General features: G+C 33.6%; 4 protein-coding genes and 1 long non-coding RNA gene across 9 annotated transcripts; 4 read left to right on the top strand and 1 right to left on the bottom strand.

The window, feature by feature from the left end:
* Nucleotides 1-274: 274 nt before the first annotated feature.
* Nucleotides 275-974, bottom strand: LOC104758174 (uncharacterized). The gene has a single exon (XM_019239008.2). It carries the CDS (start codon nt 875-877, stop codon nt 530-532), a length of 348 nt encoding a protein of 115 aa, XP_019094553.2. The 5' UTR covers nt 878-974; the 3' UTR covers nt 275-529.
* Nucleotides 975-7,274: 6,300 nt separating this feature from the next.
* On the top strand, nt 7,275-8,866 carry LOC104758173 (uncharacterized). The gene is made up of 2 exons (XR_762641.3): nt 7,275-7,948; nt 8,233-8,866. It is a non-coding gene; the product is annotated as an uncharacterized LOC104758173 (long non-coding RNA).
* A 1,168-nt stretch (nt 8,867-10,034) lies between these two features.
* LOC104758172 (2-oxoglutarate and iron-dependent oxygenase domain-containing protein CP2-like) lies at nt 10,035-12,791 on the top strand. The gene is made up of 10 exons (XM_010480995.2): nt 10,035-10,119; nt 10,243-10,543; nt 10,766-10,813; nt 10,900-11,076; nt 11,167-11,317; nt 11,419-11,508; nt 11,719-11,843; nt 11,953-12,071; nt 12,158-12,269; nt 12,356-12,791. Exons 2-10 carry the CDS (start codon nt 10,256-10,258, stop codon nt 12,434-12,436), a joined length of 1,191 nt encoding a protein of 396 aa, XP_010479297.1. The 5' UTR covers nt 10,035-10,119; nt 10,243-10,255; the 3' UTR covers nt 12,437-12,791.
* A 522-nt stretch (nt 12,792-13,313) lies between these two features.
* On the top strand, nt 13,314-16,237 carry LOC104758170 (2-oxoglutarate and iron-dependent oxygenase domain-containing protein CP2). 3 transcript variants are annotated; one of them, XM_010480992.3, is made up of 9 exons: nt 13,314-13,784; nt 14,095-14,139; nt 14,228-14,404; nt 14,482-14,632; nt 14,739-14,825; nt 15,331-15,455; nt 15,573-15,697; nt 15,777-15,891; nt 15,988-16,237. In XM_010480992.3, the coding sequence occupies exons 1-9, from the start codon at nt 13,497-13,499 to the stop codon at nt 16,024-16,026; spliced, it is 1,152 nt and encodes a 383-aa protein (XP_010479294.1). In that variant the 5' UTR covers nt 13,314-13,496; the 3' UTR covers nt 16,027-16,237. The 3 variants fall into 3 exon arrangements, with proteins under 3 accessions (XP_010479294.1, XP_010479295.1, XP_087352173.1); XM_010480993.3 differs by having other exon boundaries at nt 13,326-13,784; nt 15,576-15,697; XM_087496047.1 differs by lacking the exons at nt 13,314-13,784; nt 15,777-15,891; nt 15,988-16,237 and having other exon boundaries at nt 14,086-14,139; nt 15,576-15,701.
* Nucleotides 16,238-17,421: 1,184 nt separating this feature from the next.
* On the top strand, nt 17,422-19,932 carry LOC104758169 (4-substituted benzoates-glutamate ligase GH3.12). 3 transcript variants are annotated; one of them, XM_087497092.1, is made up of 4 exons: nt 17,591-17,927; nt 18,070-18,171; nt 18,423-18,892; nt 19,284-19,932. In XM_087497092.1, exons 1-4 carry the CDS (start codon nt 17,659-17,661, stop codon nt 19,289-19,291), a joined length of 849 nt encoding a protein of 282 aa, XP_087353218.1. In that variant the 5' UTR covers nt 17,591-17,658; the 3' UTR covers nt 19,292-19,932. The 3 variants fall into 3 exon arrangements, with proteins under 3 accessions (XP_010479293.2, XP_087353218.1, XP_087353217.1); XM_087497091.1 differs by having other exon boundaries at nt 19,073-19,932; XM_010480991.3 differs by having other exon boundaries at nt 17,422-17,927; nt 18,423-19,932.
* Nucleotides 19,933-20,680: the final 748 nt, after the last annotated feature.

Raw genomic sequence — 20,680 nt, 5'->3', positions numbered from 1 at the left:
AAAAACACTAACTTTTTTTTTTCTCGAACAAACTAACAAAAACACTAACTAAAATACAAAAAAAACAACAAAGCAAACACCACACCAGACACGCAATGTAACTATAAAATCAAATAAGCTCTGGCAATTAAATTTTCATGTACTATGTACTATGTAAAATATATACTTACATCTTCATGTGATTATTGTTATTTTCTTAGGCAAAGGGCAATTTCCCGGTTTTTTTTTTTCTTCCTATATTTATTCAAACAAACAACTGAAGAAGAAGAAAAAAAGGCACAACATCACACAACTTTATTCCTTACTGATGATGACAATAATAATAAATAAAAAAAGACTTTGTTCCTCACCAAGTAAAATATATACATCTTTAAACTCTAAATCATCGAAATAAAAGAGCTCAATCTCGAGGTTTTTCATAAACTCAGCAATACGAAGTCAACTCCAGCGTTTAGCGTCCGCGTTTAGGACAACCAAATTAAACAGCAGATCGGAGAAAAAGGCATGTGGAAAATACAAATTTGTATAATCACCGGTTACGTTTTGAGCAATTATGATGAGCTTTGCAATTCACATCATCGGAATCAATATCCGAAAACGACGAATAATCAGCTGCCAAAACCCTCCTGCTAAAGCTTCTACCGCAGCCGCTGCAACCGCTTAATTTGCGTTTGGCGTTTAGGATGGCTCTCCATCCAATCGTACATGGCTGTTTGATGCAGCACCAAAGAACGCAAAGAGGACAATAAACACATAAGCAACAAACATTAAACGCCACCTCCGACGAAGCCGTGACAGCTACGTTTGCGTTTGCGGTTTGGGATCTTTTTGAAGACAAAACAGAGATTTGTTTTCTTGCTCGGTCTTCTTCTTCCATTCTTCTAAGGAAGAGAGATCGTGTTCTTGAAGAAAAAAGATGAATGATTTTTAAAGAAGACGATTTAATAGTTTTATATTTATCTACAAATATAATATATACTTCTGTCGCTTTACAAACTATATATTATTTTGTTTTGATAAATACAAAACTATATAAAATTGTAGATGGTTTTACGTGGAAACGCTGCCGACTTAGCTGACATAAAACAATTAGGTATCTTATAAATCTCCACTTAAGACCTGTCGCTATTATCCCAATATTGATATATATCTTTATGAATCTTTCAAAGCCACATGAATTTCAAAAATAATTTACATAAATAAAAATTCGAATCTACAAAACCGTGGCCACAAAGAATACTTCACTTTTAAGTTTAAACAAACAAAGAAAAAACAGGAAACTTAATTAGAGCACTTTTACTGATAAAAGTGAAAAACAACGTGCAATGATACATATCTAACTTTTTTCTGTAGTATTTATATATTGAGTTGGTTACTACTTACTAGAAATGGAAATATATGCTTCTGCAACACCTTCTACCAGAGACAAGAATTTTATGACAATTTGGGAAACTCAATTGGCATGTTTAATTGATGTTAAAAAAAAAAATGCAATATATGTTTAACACTTATACGTTACAGGGTACAGAACTATTGGACACAAACTTGGACTTTTGTTGTTGTTAAAATAATAGAAGTCCAAATCGAATATTTTTTTTAAGCAAAAAACAATAATATTATGTGAATAAGGAACCGAGTGTCACGTTTTGACAAAGTTAAGATAGAGTATGATAATAATAATAATAAGCTAAGATATGATAACATAATTAATCCTAGTTAAACCTCTGAATAACCAAAGAGACATGTAGATTCTTATACCGAACCATTATTGGATAGTCAAAAAGACACGCCCATTCGTGGACAGAGATACTGAGAGAGATAGATGGTACAAACCAAAAATAAGGTTGTACTTATAATCGTTCATGTAATCTTGGGACCTAATTAATCTTGGCATCTATAAGTGCATAAACTCGTAGAATCACCTTGCAATTCCTTAAAATTTTCAATGGATATGTCGCCATCATGTTGTCAAACTCTAGAGAAAAAAATGTTGGAAATTGACTATATAAACTCCAAAAAAAAAAGGGTTGGACATAGACATGAGAAAATGATTATAAAATGTGTGGTATGCTAAAAATCAAAAGAGCAATAAATCATAAATAATTATTCAGAAGTATTAGCGCGTGATGAGTAGAAGTATTTTGTATAATCGTTAATGTTTTCGATGTGATTGGAGCTTGATATTGCATGAGTTGAAATTTGTTAGCTCGCTAGCTAGTCTTATTTGAGTCTTTTTGCCATGTGTTGGTTACAGAGGATGGATTGTGAATGGTTGACGCATGACTCATAGGGACAAAAACTGGTCAGATACTATGACCAAGGGGTGTTAGTGTTACCAATCAAATTTTATTGAAAATTTTAGTCAAGGTACTGGCATCACGATCGTGACAAACATGACAACTACAGCCTACGGGCTAAGTCCGATCCGGAAGATCAGTTTTGTAGAATATATATTCCTCGACTACTCCAAGCAATGCCCGAATAAAAAGCCCAAGAGTGAAGATATTCAAAATTGATGATAAGACAAATCTTATATTATTATGATAATATAAGAAGGTTTTTCTCAACTTTTGCTAAGGAGATGACACTTGGATTACTATATTTTTGACACATGTATTTTTTTTACTAGATCTAATTAACTATACTTTAGACCTAACTAACTACACAGGTCCATAAAACCAAAAAAAAAAAAACATCTACATTTCCTTCAGAAACATATGCAGCCCCCAAGAATCTAAAGCTATCTTATATTAGTCTGTGGTTGGTTTTATCTCGGAACTATACCAACATTAAATTAAATTTATAGGTTTGAATTCTTGGGTTTAATTTTTGTGTTTGAATCTTATATAATTTTCACGGGCACAAACGGAATCAAATTTAAGTAAGATGGTGGATATGTATTATTTAAGTAACTTAGTTTTTTTTTTAAAATTGTACAAATAAAATTAAAATTTTGAGCTTACTTTCTGGAAAATTACGTAAGATTGTTAGATGGTTTTGATCTAATTCTATAATTATTTTATTCGATTCACACTTATTGTTTCAAACTTCATGGTATTTTTGAATTATATAAAATTTATAAGTTTTCATATTAGGAATTTCAGAATAAATTATGAACATAATCAATTATGTTTTGATTTAAAATAATACCGTCATTTTATGCATTATCTTATACCCACTATTCTCCTTAATTTTATTTGTGTTTATATTACTTCTCATTTTCAACTTATTATTATGAAACTCTTGCAAATTTATGATCATTAATATTTGATTTCAATCCTTTCTCCTTCTTAAAGGCTCAAACATTCTATAAAGTTTAGTTTTCTAAAAACAACCTATTACCATACAAAGTTACAAACATATCCTCTTTCAGACTATTGTGAAAACTAAAACATTTAGGAGGGTGTATTCAATTTGACATTTTAAGTGATTTGTGTAAAATTTACAAATTCTATGTTATTCAATTATTGATTTTAAAAAGTCTATTAAAATCCACTGTTATTGAACTGATGATTTATAAATCTACTTTAAAATCCACTGTTATTCAAAACAGTTTATGGATTTGGATTTTAATAAGTTTTAGGAATTCTGGAGGATTTGAGGGGATTTATTTAGTTAAAAATACAGAAATCCAAATCTCATGGTTTTTGGTGGGATTTGAAAGAATTTCACCATAAATTATATCAACTTCCCTACAATCTATCAAAATTCAAAAAATTTTAAATCCCATAAAATCTTCCAAAATCATGGTTTCAATACACCCCTCTTACTTTCTATTATATCCCCGATTCAATCTCCAACGAACAACAAAACACCGGTAACAATAGTATCGTTGTTCGGATCATCTCTTTTCGGGAAGTTCCTAACTTTAGAAGAAATATTATCTTACTAAGTCTTGAATATTTTTTCCAAAAATGTAAATTATTTTTACCATTTTTCATCTTTCGATGATTTATGCAATCATTTTAAAATATTTATAAAAGAAAATAAATAATTTTATGTGCATTTGATTTTATTTAATATATAATGATGTTGGGCGTTAGATTCTTAGAGTAAGAGTTGAAAGAAACCTAACTATATTATATCATCTAATAATTAAATAAAAATTTTCTTTTGGAAATCTCCAAAAGATTGTCATTTAATGCTCTCTTCTTTCACAAGTGTCATTTTGTTTCTTTAAATTTTTAGTGTAACAAATTGATTTAATTGAATTTACATAATAAAATTTTTGCTTAACAAATAATTTGATGATTAAATAGTTTAAGGATATAAAATTATAATATATATATATATATATATATATATATATATTTGGGTTGTATAGGATAATGTCGAGTAATAACTGGCTGTTTTATTTCCACGCTTTAATATAAATAATTCACATGATCTTGATATTACATTATTTTATTTTATTTTCAATCCACTTAATAAACTAAAGTATATTTTAATATATAATATCTAAATAACAAAATAAGAATAGAATATATTTTTTTGATAAAGAGATAACTGTATATATTTCTGTTTAAAGAGAGAAGTGAATATGTATTAAAATTCATGATTTGATTAGCTAAGATGCCTGTTCATAGATCTATATTTATAACATATAACTCTTGAATATATATTTAAAACAATAGATAATTTTAGTTATTAATTCACAATAATGTATTTTTATAAACCTGACACATTTTTTATTAACTTCTCTATTCTATCTCATCAATCCCATATGTTGTACTAATTAACTCTCATTTTTGTAACTTTCATAATATTTATAGTAATGCAATGAATGATTAATAATAGTATTTAGAAATATTACATATTTATATGAAAATATATTAATATGAAATGATTGCATATCTATAACTCTCACAAAGTTTATGTGACTCCTATAACAATGAAATACTCCCTCTGTTTTAATTTAGTTCTCGTTTTAGGTTTTCAATGAAAATGTTTGGTGAATATTCCAGTTTTCTCCCTGCTGTTTTAAAATTTTGACCAATGAAATATTTATAAAATACATTAATAAAATATAAAACAGACGATTTAATAGTTTTTTTAAAAATTTGTGTGAGAAAACCTTAAACGACAGGTAAAAAAGAGAAAGTATAAATTACATTTACCTAATTGATATAAAGATTAGTGCATTTATTATCCAAATAAATAATAAATTTTCCATATGCTCTTAACTATAATTTCTCTTATAAATAGAAAGATACACATTTTACTAACTCTCATATCTCAAATCTTACATAATATTTAAATTTAATTAATATTGTCTTAACTAACATTCTCCAAAATTACAAAAAGAACGACATAACTACATGTATTGGCTTTCTTTTGTCTGGCTTAGAGCGGCCTATCAAGGGCCTAAGAGCAATGCCCTATTTGTTATCACCATGTAAAACTAGAGGCTTTATGCTGGGGTATGGAAAGTGCTCTCTCTCTGGTATATGATATGGTTCATTTTGAGACAGATTGTCAAGAGATTTTAAGTGTCATAGATGAGTTAAAAGACTGCCCAGCGTTTGCTTCAGAATTAGATTCTTTTCAATCTTATCAAAGGAGGTTTTCTATTGGATGTATACCTAGATTGAACAAAGTCCATGTCGACCATCTTGCAAAAGCGGCTCGAGTACGAGGATTTTTCTTTTCCTATATAAGTCCGCAGGTTCTGGAATGGTTAGCTCACGAGACTATCCTATTTGAACCGGCTTAATAAGATATGGTGTTTTTGAGATAAAAAAAAGATGTTGAAGATAAAAAAAAATAACAAACAAATATCCAGAAACAATATAAACTAAATCCGTGCGTAGCATGAAGTGACTACTAGTATATTAATATGTTCATTAACTGAACTATATATTAGTCTTATAAATTCTTATAGAATTAAGGAGAACAACAAGTTTCCCAACATAAATTAAGAGCTACAACTATATATATAGAGAAACTCATATTCACGTAACTTATGTTAGAAATGTAGAGGGTATGATTGGTTACGGCTGTAGCTTTAGATTTTTGACTGTAGAAATGAAGCTGTAAATTTTTGTACATATTATAAAATGTATATGTAATTAATCAAAAAGAATATAGTGAAATGCAAAGAGTGGTGGGAGATGTTTGTAGTGCATCCTTTTCAAATGATTAAATGAAGAGAGAGATAATATCTTTGAATGATTCAAAGCCTACCACACATTTGTACAACCACATTTTTCCACACATTTCAATCATTTATTCAATATATACTCGAAACGTGTCACAAGACAAATATAAATAGTATATATCTTGAAAATGGTAAAGTTCTCTCTCTTTTTGTCCTTTTTTTTCGTGTGCATGTGCAGCAAGTTGTGCGTTGTAATATCATTTGAAAAAATCAGTTACGATGATACGCTTACACACTCCTATATCACATGAGAATTGAGACATGATATTAAAATCCCAAAGTCGAGCTGTTATGATTCTTGACAGAAGATGAAGAAGAGGGTGTTATGATTCGCTTTGACTTGTTCCTCATCTAGCTATGGTATCGCTTTCCCTTGTAATATGACATATATCGTTTCAACATGTACTAATTAATCAATCACGTGTTGGGGTTTCGTTTGAGATTCATATTCAGTTCAACTTTTTCTCCTCCAATCAAAGTCTAGATGTACAAAAAGCTGCTTCTTAATATGTAATTCCGATCCATTATTTTCATGGTAGGAAGCCACTACTTAAATCTTTGTCTTCATGCTCAGTTAACTACTAGTCCTACACTATTTTTATGTACCCACAAACTATGTATTTGTCCAATGATTCAGAGAACCATATATACAAATTAACTCTATGTGTTAGTTTTGTGGTATATGTTCTTAATCGAGGTTAGAAATCAGTTATTGTTATGTGCGTATACATTTAACAAATATACTCTTTGGATTAATCAATATTGTAAGTCTGGTATAATTATATGTTATATATATGGACTAGTATAGGTTTTGCCGTTTTGGTATGAGACATCCAAATTTAAGTGTTCTTAAAAAGTGACTAGTATAGGTTTTGGTAAGATTATATTAACTGATGTACCGAAAAACTTCGTAATGACTCAATGTGATTAGAAAGCTTGTACAAGAATTTAAATACATCATAAAAACTTTTTAATATTATATATATGGTTCATGTTTCTTAAGGTTTGTTGGTTAAGTAACATTATTAATATGGTACATACGCATCCAAAAAATAATAATATGGTACATACATTGGTACCTCTCGATGTGTGTTTGTGTGAAGGACGGTACTTAAAAGAAATAGTCAATGACTTGGTATGTCGTTCCTTTATTGGTTATCTATTTCATTCCTTTTAATAAGAAACGTGGTCTCAATTTTTTTCCTATATATACACACCATTCTCTGTTACACTTTTTAGGTTTCTACTCTACACCAGCCTCTGTATATATATACACTCTCTTTTCTCACACACATATATAATGGTCTCCCATCATATCTATAGTCTATAGATACTTATATATGCCTAGTCCATGTTGTTGTTTATAAAGTATATATAGTGGATGATATAAAAAAAAAAAAAACAAGAATATCAGACTCCTCGACTAAAACCTATTTTTTCTCTCTCGACTAAAACCTAAAACCAGCCGCCGTCCATCCAGATCTGTTTTCCGCTTGCCCTCTCCGGTGACCGGCGCTCCTCGTCGCAGCCGTGAGAGGGTACCCAGTAGTTCCCTTTTCGTTTAGTTGTTGTTTCTTTCGATTCGTCTTACCTCTGGTGGTTAAGTAGAGAGGAGTTGTCAGGTTGACGGTGGTTCATCTCGGCGAGCTTTAGAGGCATGGCAGGTGGTCAGCTTCTCCAGAGAGAGTTGTCGTTCTGGGCTTCCGAGATCTGTAGATCTAATGGTTGCTCTGTCTTAGAAAAGGATTTGCGAATCGGTGACCTTTTGTCTCGCTCCAGCTCCTTGGTCCGGTAAACCAACTATCCAACCCTTCCTCTTTGCTGTTTTGCTAGGGTTAGATGGAATCCCTTTAGTTGTTTCATTTAGTAGGCTGGTTCAGGCTGTTTTCAGTTTTAGAGATGGTGTCGTTTACCTCTTCTTCTTCTCCCACGGTATGGGATGGGGATAAGGCAATATCTTCCCGGAATTAGTTGATTAGGTTTCGTTTTGTCTCTGACTGTTTTGGATAGAAGTTGAGGCTCCCAGTTTATGCTTGTTTGTTGATCAAACGATTCCTCGTCGTGGTGTTTGTCAGGCCTACAAGTTCTTATGTGTCCTTTAGAGTTCTCTTTGGGTTCACTCTGGTTCGATCTTCCGCTGTCCTTGTTTGTGATTGGTGGTGTCCAGTTTGGATTGTTCGCTCCTAGTCTCTGCTTTTCAGATCTGTTCGAGGTCTGGTCCTATGGGTTTTGCTTCTACCTAGGTGCAAAAAAGTCGCCTTGTATACGACATCGCCGTATCCGGAAGAAGTGTGAAGAACTAAGTGGTTCTGTCTTTGCGGATTATGAAGATTACCATAGGAGTTCTGTTACTTTTAGGCAGTTTCTTAGAGGAGGAATGGATTTTCGAAGGTTGGCCGAGGGCATCTTCGTTTTATACAAGCAAAGGATCTCTTGAAGTTAGCATTCCTTGTGGGTTTTGGTATAATCCTTCTTTGTGAGGTTTTTGTTTTGGTATGTTTTTGTTATGGGTGTTTCCTTCAATCTTTGTAATAGCCTTGTTTTTCAGTTCTTAGTTTCCCTTGCATAGGGCTTTAGATTCCGGGGATATCTTGTTCTTCCGCCGGCTTTAGACTCCGGGGATATCATGTTTTTCCGCCGGCTTAGCTTGTAATCCTAAGTTGTAATGGTTTGAATAATAAAATTCTAGATGATAAAAAAAAAAAAAAATGTGTAGTGGAGGGTGATAGTGTGGTTGTTGACAGAAGATAGAGAGCACTAAGAATGCTATGCAAACAGCCGTCAATGTTGATGGTGAGTCACAATAAAAAGAGCCAAGAGAGCTAGACCATCTGCATCTCCACTCCTATGTGCTCTCTATGCTTCTGTCATCACCTTGGTTTATTACTCTCTCCACTATCTGTATCTCTATACATTACATATATGTGATTATGCATCTTAATTACCTATACACCCTGATGTCTATGTGGTTATATTGCATTCTCATCTTTGTACACGCTTATGCTAATTAACTAAATTCTAAATCTTTGAAATATATTTCTTTCTTTTGTCGGAGAAAAGTGTTTACTTTCTTTTTGATGTGTCTGATATCTTTCTTCCAAGAATCAAGTTTCTGATCTGTTTGTTGGGGGTTGCATAGGTTCACTCACAACTATATATTAATAATTCATGTTAAATGTTGATACCAGCATGCATATGACTTATAACACAGTTATATCCATCCATAGACATTTGAAGTACTCTTTAAGACATGTATGTAATGGGGGCAGTGTCAAGTGCCTTATGAAGAAATGCTTTAGGTCCCCTTTTTTTTTTGGGTCAAACGGCCCCCTTATATATTGTTGGTAAATGTTTTGGCTTTTCGTGTTATTTTTCTTGAGTTAAAAATTCTATTTCTTATATTAAATACAATAATATTAATTATGGATCATATTTTCTGTAACAGTATTTTAAAATAAATTTAGTATTTTTCATAGCTTAAATTATTTTGTAAAATGAAAAACACGCACAAACACACTGACACAAATTTGACGAGTATTTGAATAATTCAATTTTGTTGCTTTTCTTAGAAAAAGGATTCTACAACATTTGTAGCACAATCAGGCATCAGAATCAGCCACAGGAAAAAAAAAAATTGGAAACGTAAAATAAAATATATCCATCGTGTAGCTCATTTGTTTCATGATGATCTTGAATTCTTGATCCTTGATAGCTCTATTAACCGGGAAATATGAAAAAAAAAAAAAAGAAAAAAAAAAAAACATCTCAACCGGAAAATACCGATAATTTCAATTATCCGGTTCGAAAAATTTGGGCCGTTAATAATGGGCCACGAATTCGCAGCACCATATCGCATATCCGGAACGTGCCATTCTCGCGCCAGTGGCAGTTTTGTATTTTCCTCAGTTCACTCACTTCAACGGAAACCCAAAATCAGAAATCCCCAAATCGGAGAGAAGAAGGTAACAAACACTTTGATCATCTTATCTTCAACTTCAAGAAGAAGATAGAATCTTCGTTTGTATCTATCGTAATTGGATGTGCGAAGACCTTGATTCTCACTTCAAATTTCTCGTTTCTTGAAGCGATCGGCGAGTGATGGCGGTGGACGGTGACGGAACTGATGGAGGTGGAGATACTCAACCACCGGTGAACTTTGCGGCGGAGGAGGAGACGGAGATGCCTAGGCTGTGGCTGAGTGAGTTTCCTAACAACGAGCACGTTTCTGATAACTACGAAGATCTGGATTTGGAATATAGCTCAATCGTATTAAGATCGTTAGAGAAGTACTTACCGATTGAAATGCTCAAGGCGGAGAGAATAGTGAAGTACTTATTCATGTCAGATATTTTGGAGAAGTACATTACCTGGGGAGATCTTACCATGGTAATGGCTCCTTTTTCAGCTTCTGATTTCTTTCTTCGCCTATCTGTGAAATTGAGATTGCTTCTGAAGTTCTTAAGATGGTGATTCTTGTTAGGTTCTAGAAATTACCAAGTTCTTGTATTAGAGAACGCTCTTTAGATTTTGGTTGTATCATTGATGAAAGCACGTTAGTGTTACTCCTAGAGTTTCTCAGAATAGTTTCATGTGTATCTAATGCTACAGGCTAAAAATCGCAAGGAATATAGGCAGAACATAAAATCCAATTATCAGGTGAGAGAAGTCTTTTGCTCTTGTTTGATTTACATTTTGTTTTCTTCTTCATGCCAAAAGTTTAAAAATGTTTCCTTTTTCTGCAGCCACGTTTCAGGGAGTTGTATGATTTTGATCCCAAGGTGTTTTTGCTTTACTCTTTCCGGAATGCGATCAGTGAAAACACAGAGGAAAGCTTCAGACGCATCATTTCTGAGCCGTTTCCTGGTGTTTTCGTCTTTCAAATGTTTCAGCCTGACTTCATTCAGAGATTGCTAAAAGAGGTCATAACACGTCATCTTGCCACTTATTCTCTGCTGCTGTGCTCTTACCTTTTTTTTTTTTCTTTCATTTGCTGCTTTTTGATTAATTAGGTAGATAACTTCAGAATATGGACATTTAGGACAAATTTAAAGATCAGGAAACCAACCTACAAGACTATACACGGTGTTGTGCTTGACGACTTTGGGCTGAGTATCATGCTTAACAAACTCATGCAGGATTTTATATTTCCTCTTTGCAAAGGCAAGTCAATATTTGAGTTATAATGCATTCAAACGACTACTATTGGTTACGCAGATCTAATAAAATACAGTAACACTAAACTTCACTCGGCTGTTCTGCAGTATTCTTCCCTGACGTGTGTGGAGAAATGTTTGACTCTCACCACGGATTTGTTGTTGAATATGGTGAAAATAGGAATGTTGCTGAGTTAGGTGAGTCCCCTTGATTTTCTGCTATTACTTTGCAACAATGGTTCTTAAAAAACTTCTCGCAGGACCATACCATATTTCCTGAAATATAAATATATCCTGTGATGATACTTAAGCTGCTTTGAGAAAACCTTACTGAAGTCTTTAATAGCATATAGCAAACATGAATTTGGTTTGCTGTTAAATTTAAGTAATGATCTACTAAATCTGCAGGCTGTCAGATAGATGATTCAGAGATAACATTGAATGTTTGTTTGAGTAAACAATTTGAGGGAGGGGAATTATGTTTCCGAGGCAAACGATGCAAGAAACATGCGAGAGCAGATGCACATCCAGAGGTATGTGAGTCCTTTTGAGGACATTTTTCTTTGTCCTATTACATTCTAATATTCTGTAAATGGCAAATCTATGAGTTTTAAAGTAAACAACTGTTTCTCACTGAAGCAGGAAATCTTTGATTACCGTCAAATACCTGGTCAAGCTATACTTTACCGTGGCTGCCACCGCACTGGTGCCAGAGCCACAACATCTGGTTCTCGGGTCAATATGAGTCTTTGGTGCAAAAGGTAAGCAATATTGAAGCTTGTCTCAGGACTTCAGATCACAATTGAATCACATATTCTTCTGTTTTTTTTTTTTTTTACCTTTGCAGCTCATTTTTTAGAGAGATGGAAACGTATCAGAAGGACTTCTCAGACAGGTGCGGTCAATGTGCCCATGAAACAAAAGAAAAGGAAAGCCAGATTCTTGCTTCCAAAACAAAGGTTAAAACAAAAAGACATGATTGTGCAAAAGTGTATAAGATGTTTTTGATCTGTGCATGGTTATGAACGTTTGGTCCTTACTGCAGGAGATGATTAGAATAGAGAGTGGAGCCAAAAGCTCGACTGATAAGCCGTGGCGTGTCTACGTTAGGCGTTCAAAGAAATGAAGTAGCCGAGTGTGAAGATAAAAGAAGTGAGAAGCTGTATAAAGAAGAGTGGAAGGTGAGTAAAAGAGTAGAACAGAGATAGCTGAGTTGGCAAAAAGAGGAGATAGATAGATACAGTACAAGTGAATGTATAGATGATTGGTGATACTGTATAGAGTTGAGTCGAGTCAGTTAGAGAACTCACAGAGTCACAGGTAGAGAAGTGTAAAGAGTCTGGCTCTCGTCAAACCAGTGCAGTACGAAGTTGTATTTTCGTGAATCCGGCGACACTTTGGACGGAAAAGCATACAATTGGTAATTGGTATATTACACAGCATATAAAATTGGTAATCAATCGGTTAAGCCCTGAAGTGTATTTGGTTTTCCGTTTGACTCCTTACTTACAAAACCGAGTATATGTAGATTCATTTAGAGGTAAAATAGGTCTTTGTATTCATACAAAAAAAAAAAATAGGTCTTTGTATCTTGAATCTTGTTGACTCTGATTGCTTTTTTTTTTTTTTTTTTCTGTGTGTGTTGTTGTTGTTGTGTTGCTCTACAAAAGTCTCCATAACATTTGAACATGTTACTAACAGGAAATATTTTTATGTTATATGTAAAGATAGTTGAATACTCTATCTCTAGGCATTGAATGGGGTTCGTTGTAATTTTATTTATTCATAAATACAGAGAAAACTTTTAACATCGGTGGATGTTTTTGAGTAGTTATCGATTACCTTGTTCTGATGGCCATAGACTCACACTTAACGCCAACACAGAGTATAATTTTGTTAAGCATGATACTCAGCCCAAAGTCGTCAAGCACAACACCGTGTATAGTCTTGTAGGTTGGTTTCCTGATCTTTAAATGTGTCCTAAATGTCCATATTCTGAAGTTATCTACCTAATTAACGCCAACACAGAGTATAACAATATCACGCGTGCGTGGGACATTTTTATAAGAAGAAGAAATTATTGGGGGGGGAATAAGAAAACACTGAAACTGCAACGGAAACTCAAAAATCAGAATCCCCAAATTAAAGAGGAAGCTTCGATTGGAGATTCGTAAGCGAAAGCGACGATGGTGGGCGGTGGTGACGGAACTGGTGGAGGTAGACACTCCGAACCATCGGTGCACAATTCGGAGGATACGGAAGAGATGCCTATCCCGAGGCTGAGTCTTGTTCCTAACAACGAGGAAGTTTCTTCTGATAGCTACGACGATCCGAAACTGGTATATAGCTCAATCGTACTAAGATCGCTAGAGAAGTACTTGCCGCCAGAGATACTCGAGTTGAACAGAAACGAGAAGATCAAATACATGTCAGACGTTTTGCGCAAGTACATCTCACCCGAAGATTGTAACAAAGTAACTAAATGCTCTCTCTTTCAACTTCTGATTTCTTTATTTTCTTAGATCCCAATCTTTGAAATTGGATTCTTGATTTGATCTTTAGATTTTTCATTAGAATCTGGTTAGTGATGGTGATGAAGAAGCACGTTTCGATTATGAACAAATCATATCTGTGAAAATTGGAATTGCTTCTTAAGTTAGTTGGCGATTAGGTTCTTGAAATTAAGAAGTTCACCAAACTGATAGGAATCAGAGAATGATCTTTAGCTTGTTTCTTTCTTGTGAAACACATTAATTCTGGTTACATGAATATATAATGTCCCAGGCTCAATTGTACAAGAACTATAGGGAGATGATATCCAGTTATGAGGTAATGCTAAGAAGCCTTTGCTCGTCTTTTCTTTTGTTTTTTTGTTTTTCTTGAATTTCTCTTAATGCAAATGTTTCCTTTTCTGCAGCCATGTTACAGGGGGTGGTACAATTTTGATCCCAAATTGTTTTTGCTTCCCTCTTTCCTTGAGGCGATCAGCGTTAACACAGAGGCAAGCTTCAGACGCATCATTTATGAACCGCACCCCAGTGTTTTTGTCTTTGAAATGTTTCAGCCTGACTTCTTTGATAAATTGATCGTTGAGGTAATAATAACTCCATCATCTTGCCTGCCACTTTGTCCTCTTTGTGTTATTCATTTGCTACTTTTTTGATTTATCAGGCAGAAACTTTCAGAAAGTGGGCTCAAGAGAAAAATTACCAGATCAGGAGACTCAACAACACGGGTAATTACGGTGTTGTGCTTGACGACTTTGGCCTGGATATCTTTCTTAACAAACTCACGCAGGATTTTATCTTTCCTCTTTGCAAAGGCAAGTCAATATTTTACTTATTTGCATTCAAACGTGACTTTTATTGGTTAAGCAAATCTAATATAAACCACAGTAACGCTGAGCTTCACTCTATATTGTTTTGCAGTGTTCTTCCATGAATTGCGTGGAGCAATGTTAGACTCTCACAATGGATTTTTTAATGAATATGGTCATGAGAGGGATCCTGAATTAGGTGAGTCTCTTTGATTTTATGCAATTACTTTGCAACAATGATTCTGCAATGTACAATCTTTCCTGAAGTGCAAACATACTCTTGAGAAAACCAGAGTGAATTCTTTAATACCAAACATGAATCTGGTTTAGTATAAGGATTTTCTTTATGAACCTTTATATCAAATTTCTTGTGATTGACTGGGTCTCTTTTGAAGTGTGTCTATGTTTTTTCAGTTGATTATCTTAGGTACATTTGCAGCGTGTCTATGTCACTCTTAGTTGGAAAAATATTAATGTGTGCCATTTTTAGGAAGAGAGGAAAACAGAATAGCACGGAAAAGTCAGCTATTGGGGTTGTTACATGATGGATTAAAGTGCTTATATATATATGACTAATCTCTGGGAAAATCGTCTGGGACAGAATACTACTGACTATTTATTTGGGCAATGTATTCTTCCTTTTGTTATTCTGTGTTCAACTGATCAGTAACTAGTTCACTGATTTTCTTTTATAAAATATGCAGGCAAACATATCGATCATTCAGAAATTACATTGAATGTTTGCTTGAAGAAACAACTTGAGGGAGGGGAAATACTCTTCACAGGCACACGATGCAAAAAACATATGTGGACAAAGTATAAGGCAGAGGTATGTGCCCTTTTGATGAGGAGCTTTTTTTTTATTGTTGTCCTATACTACATTCCAGTATTTCGTAAATGGCAAAATATTTTAAGTAATAAAGGAAACAACTATTTCTCACTGAAGCAGGAAATGTTTCGTTACACTCATATACCGGGTAAAGCTATACTTCACCGTGGCCGCCACCGCCATAGTCCTATAGCCACAACAGCACCCCGTTATCGGGCCAATATGATTCTTTACTGCAGAAGGTAAGTTGCAATCCTGAAGTTTGCCTCAGGTTTTTCAGATCACAACTGAATCACAATTTCTTCTGCTTTTCCATTGCAGCTCTTTGTTTAGAGAGATGGAAACTTATCAGAAGGACTACTTCTCAGACTGGTGCGGTCAATGTGCCCAAGAATCAAAATTTAAGGAAAGCCAGTTTCTTGATACCAGAAGAGAGGTTAAAACAAAAAGACGATGATTTTGCTCAAGCTTATTAGAAGATGTTTGGTTTGAGCATGGTTATGAACTGAACCGATTGGCGTCCTTATTGCAGGAGATGATCAGAATAGAGGATGGAGCCAATACTCGCTGAAACATAATACAGCTTACAGTTGGTCAAGCCCTGAGGTATATATGCTTGGGCGTATGACTCTATACTTTCAAAAACTGAATATATGTAGAATGATTTGAGGTAAATAGTTCTGTGTATCTTGAATCTTCTCGACTCTCACATTACTTAGGCACATGTATTTTACCTGTACAATGAATAGAACCATTTAATATAGATCTGATTGGTTTTTTTTTTTCTTTGTGTTGTGCTGCTCTATGAAAGACATATTAGTTGCATGATTTAAGGCCTTTTTTGTGGTCTCTGTTGCGATAATGTTAACATGTTAAAAGCTTTTAAACAAGAACATGTTTTGCTAAAAAAAAAAAATCAAAACTGGTCAAGCTTCAGTTAAATAAATTTAGCTAAATTTCTAAATGTCATACAGTTTATAGAAATCGTATTTTCAGAAAATGTCATGCCAAATTTCGTGAATGATGACATGTTTTCGCTTATTATAGAACATAAATTTTGCCTCAGACGCATAAGCAGATTATGAAAGCCTTTTCAAAGTAAATGATGTTTTGTATTTCCAATATACAAATTTATGTTTAATTCATTTTCCTCGTTTAATACTATTTATAGTGTCAAAATTATTATGCGTACCGAGAAAACATTTTTTATATCTTAAATAGAGAGTTTTTTTTTACTATTATAAGTTTATAACAACTAACATGTTTATATCCAAAAAGAATACTAATTAACATAATTCTTAATGTCCTTGTAACACTATAATTAATCAAAAAAAAATTCTCAAATTGTCTTTAAGAAGGAATGAAGTTGTACCATAGTGCACACAAAACAATCTAGATGAGCTATTTTCTACGGTTGTTTTTTAGATACAAATATATTTCATATTTCATATTTCCCAGTTGAGCTATTTTCCTTGTATTGCTCTCTACATATAGAAACTCTTCACTTGAGGTGAATCAAGAGATCAAAACCAAATATGATAATAACAAGAGCAATACTTTTGGGATCTGAATAAGTGATCTATGACTATGAGCTAAGAAATACTTATTAATCACTTATCAGATAAGAAAGTTTATTTCCGTTCCACATTTAAGTTTATATGCTTCTTCTTCCCTACCTCGATTGGTTGAAACCATCACTATCCTTTACCCATCAGGTTCCAACATTTGACCTTTAATTGATTGAGGAGTTGTTCCCGTAGATGTAGATCCTTAGTTAGAGTTTGTATAATTTGTGGTGATTATGATTCTGTAAACTGTGAAATTGCATGTCATATTGTCTTGGCTCAAGAAAACGACATTTGTAGAATTCAATTTATACTTCTCTTTGGCTGCTTGAGGCCCACCGGAAAAAATGTTATAGACATGACAAGTAATAACTGATAAGATCGAGAAACTAATATACTCCATAGAAGATATTTTATTATACTTGACTGCTTAGCTGGTTTCTGAATTGAATGACACGAGTATCTAAGTCTTGACTTGTGTAATTCATGCACACAAATCAAACAAAACAGTTTTGTCCGGTGGAGATTGTCTACACAATCTTTTTTTCTTATTAGTGCTATATATATAGCTAGTAACCCCCTTACTAGAGATCAATAACAAATACACTAAACTGATCAAATAGAGCTCAAAACAAAATATGAGTTTAAGCGTTGATCTCAAGGATCTGGATGTGTTAATATCGAACGCAAAGAAAATACAAGATGATGTGTTGAAGGAGATACTAACTCTTAACGCCAACACAGAGTATCTCCAACGCTTCCTACATGGAAGCTCTGATAAGGATTTGTTCAAGAAGAACGTACCGGTGGTGAGCTACGATGATGTCAGGCCTTATATCGAACGTGTTGCGAACGGAGAGCCCTCGGATGTGATCTCGGGAGGACCCATAACTAGATTCCTCCGAAGGTACATAACTTTTTTTATCATCATAATTGTTAATTAATGGATCGGCTAGTTCTCAACTCAAGACTATAATGGATGCTTGGTGTGATCTAGCTAATATTTTTATGCTCTCCAAAATGATTATGAACTCGTTGTGCATGTGTAGCTCCGGAACTACAGGAGGGAAACAAAAGATATTTCCAATGAACGATAAGCACATTGAAATGCTGGGATACCTTTTGGCTCTATCTTCTCTCGTTACTTCCAAGTAATTCCTTCTCTATTTAATGCTACACAAAGTATAAGTTATAACTATTGGTTCATATATTAAATTGATTTAGAAATCTAAAGCAAAATCAAGTTATTGGGTTCTATATTTTAAATTTCTATTATTCATTCATTGATTTATAAATTTATTTTCATTTTTTATATAGTTTCAACCAATCCATAAAAAAAAAATGTAGTAGATTACTTTTTTCTTAGATTCCACATTAAAATTGTTCTCGTTCTACTTTATAGGCATTTCAGTGACAACGTCGGTGAGGAAGGAAAGAAAATGGGGTTTCATTACATTAGAACAGAATCCACAACTCCCTCCGGATTACTCGTTTCTACAGCACTTGCAAGCTTTTTCATGAGCGATTACTTCAAAAACCGGCCATCAAAGTGTAATTCAGAGTACACAAGCCCCGACCAAGTCATATTGTGCCCCGACATCAACCAAAGTGTGTATTGTCATCTTCTATGCGGGCTTTCCCAGAGAGACAAGGTTGTGGTTGTTAACGCTACCTTTGCTTATGCCGTGGTCCAAGCGATTCATGCTCTACAAATCTACTGGAAAGAATTGTGTAGCAACATCCGATCAGGCCATGTTAGCGAGTGGATCACTGACTTAGAGTGCAGAAACTCAGTCTCGGCCATTCTTGGGGGACCTAATCCTGACTTGGCTGATGTTATTGAACAAGAATGCAGCCACACGTCATGGGAAGGTATCATTACACGACTTTGGCCTAGAGCAAAATATATTCAATGCGCCATTACAGGCCAAATGACTCAATACATTCCAACATTAGAGTTTTATTCCAACAAACTTCCTATAGTATCCTCGACTTATGGGTCTTCTGAATGTTTATTTGGGATAAATATGGATCCTTTATCCAAACCACAAGACGTATCCTACACATTTTTGCCCAACATTTCCTACGTGGAGTTTCTACCTGTTGATCATGAGGGAGATATGAACAGCATTGTTGATCTTGTGGACGTCAAGTTAGGGTGCTACTATGAACCTGTGATCACTAATTATTTTGGTCTACACAGATGTCTTATTGGAGATATTCTACAAGTGACTGGATTTTACAATAACACGCCTCATTTTAGATTTGTAGGCAGAAAGAATGTGGTTTTAAGCGTCAATGTTGAAACAACAACTGAAGAGCACCTTCTAAAGGCGATGGCTCGTGCGACCCTTGTTCTTGACCAGTCTACAAATTTAATGTTGACGGGCTTCACATGCTATGCTGACATCTCCACTTTTCCAGGTCACTACGTTTTTTATTGGGAACTCAAAGCTAAAGATGTTAACTATGTTTTTGAGCTTGACGAAAATGTATTGGCGAAATGTTGCTATGCGTTAGAGGAATCATTTGATGCTCTTTATAGAAAACTTAGAAGCAAAGATGGATTAATTGGAGCTCTAGAGATACGAGTAGTGCAACAAGGAACATTCGATTCTCTCATGGAATATTTCATCTCCCAAGGTGGTTTCATTACTCAATACAAGACACCCCTGTGTATCAAATCTTCTGAAGCCTTGGCAGTTCTTGAAAATAAGGTTCTTGCTCGATTCTACAGCAAAAAAAACCCTGCTCTTGACTTGTAGCTAGCTCTTTGTGTTTTAATTGTTTTTAGTAAAGAACAAAAAAATCGTGGAAAACAAGTAAGTGATTTACCTTTCTGCAAAATAAATGACGTTTGGTAGTAAAATTAATAAACTCTCTATAAATTAATAAAATTATTAGTTTCGACATTATTACTTTTATAAAAGTTTTGTTGCATTTTGTTTTTTTGTTATGCATGCCATACCCATAATAATTTATGACGGCCCCAAACTAAAAGAATAATAATATTGAATGTTCATGAACAAGAAAGCTGTTTCTTCAGATACACCAAAAGTTTGTTCCTAGTTGTTTAGATATCTCTAATAAAGTATTTTGAGGTTTGGTACGGTGTCATCAAGTTTTGTGAAAATCTGTGTCTGCTATCTATAATTTATATACTTTCTCACCAAAAAGAAAAAAATCTATAATGTTTCTACATGGTTTTCCAATCAAGATTAGCGCTGAGATTTACGAAACCATAAGGGCATGTTTACAAGGAGATCAGTTTAAGGTGTTCTTAGAGTATAAATATTGTAAAAATAATGTAAGATCAGTAGTTAAGAACTTTTGTTAAAAAGTTAGTTAGAACATGGTTAAGATCTTAATATTTAATAATATAATATTCTTGTAGAAATTTAAGAATGTTTAATAAATACATAGATTAATGTTTAATAAAAAATTTAAGAATGTTTAATACTATTTAATAATATAATGTTTATTAATATTCTTAAACATATTACAATTATAAAAATTTATAAAATAACATTTTAATTGCAAACTTATAAAATTTTTACTAAAATTCAAAATACAATGCCATATTTTTATGAAACAAAAAAAACATTGTAAATAAAATTTTTTAAAAAAACAAACGAACATATTACTTAATTAATTAAACAA

Source organism: Camelina sativa, chromosome 17 (genome assembly GCF_030686135.1).
Source record: "Camelina sativa cultivar CO46 ecotype springtype chromosome 17, ASM3068613v1".
Classification (NCBI taxonomy): Eukaryota; Viridiplantae; Streptophyta; class Magnoliopsida; order Brassicales; family Brassicaceae; genus Camelina; species Camelina sativa.
This window is presented reverse-complemented; position numbering and strand designations above follow the sequence as displayed.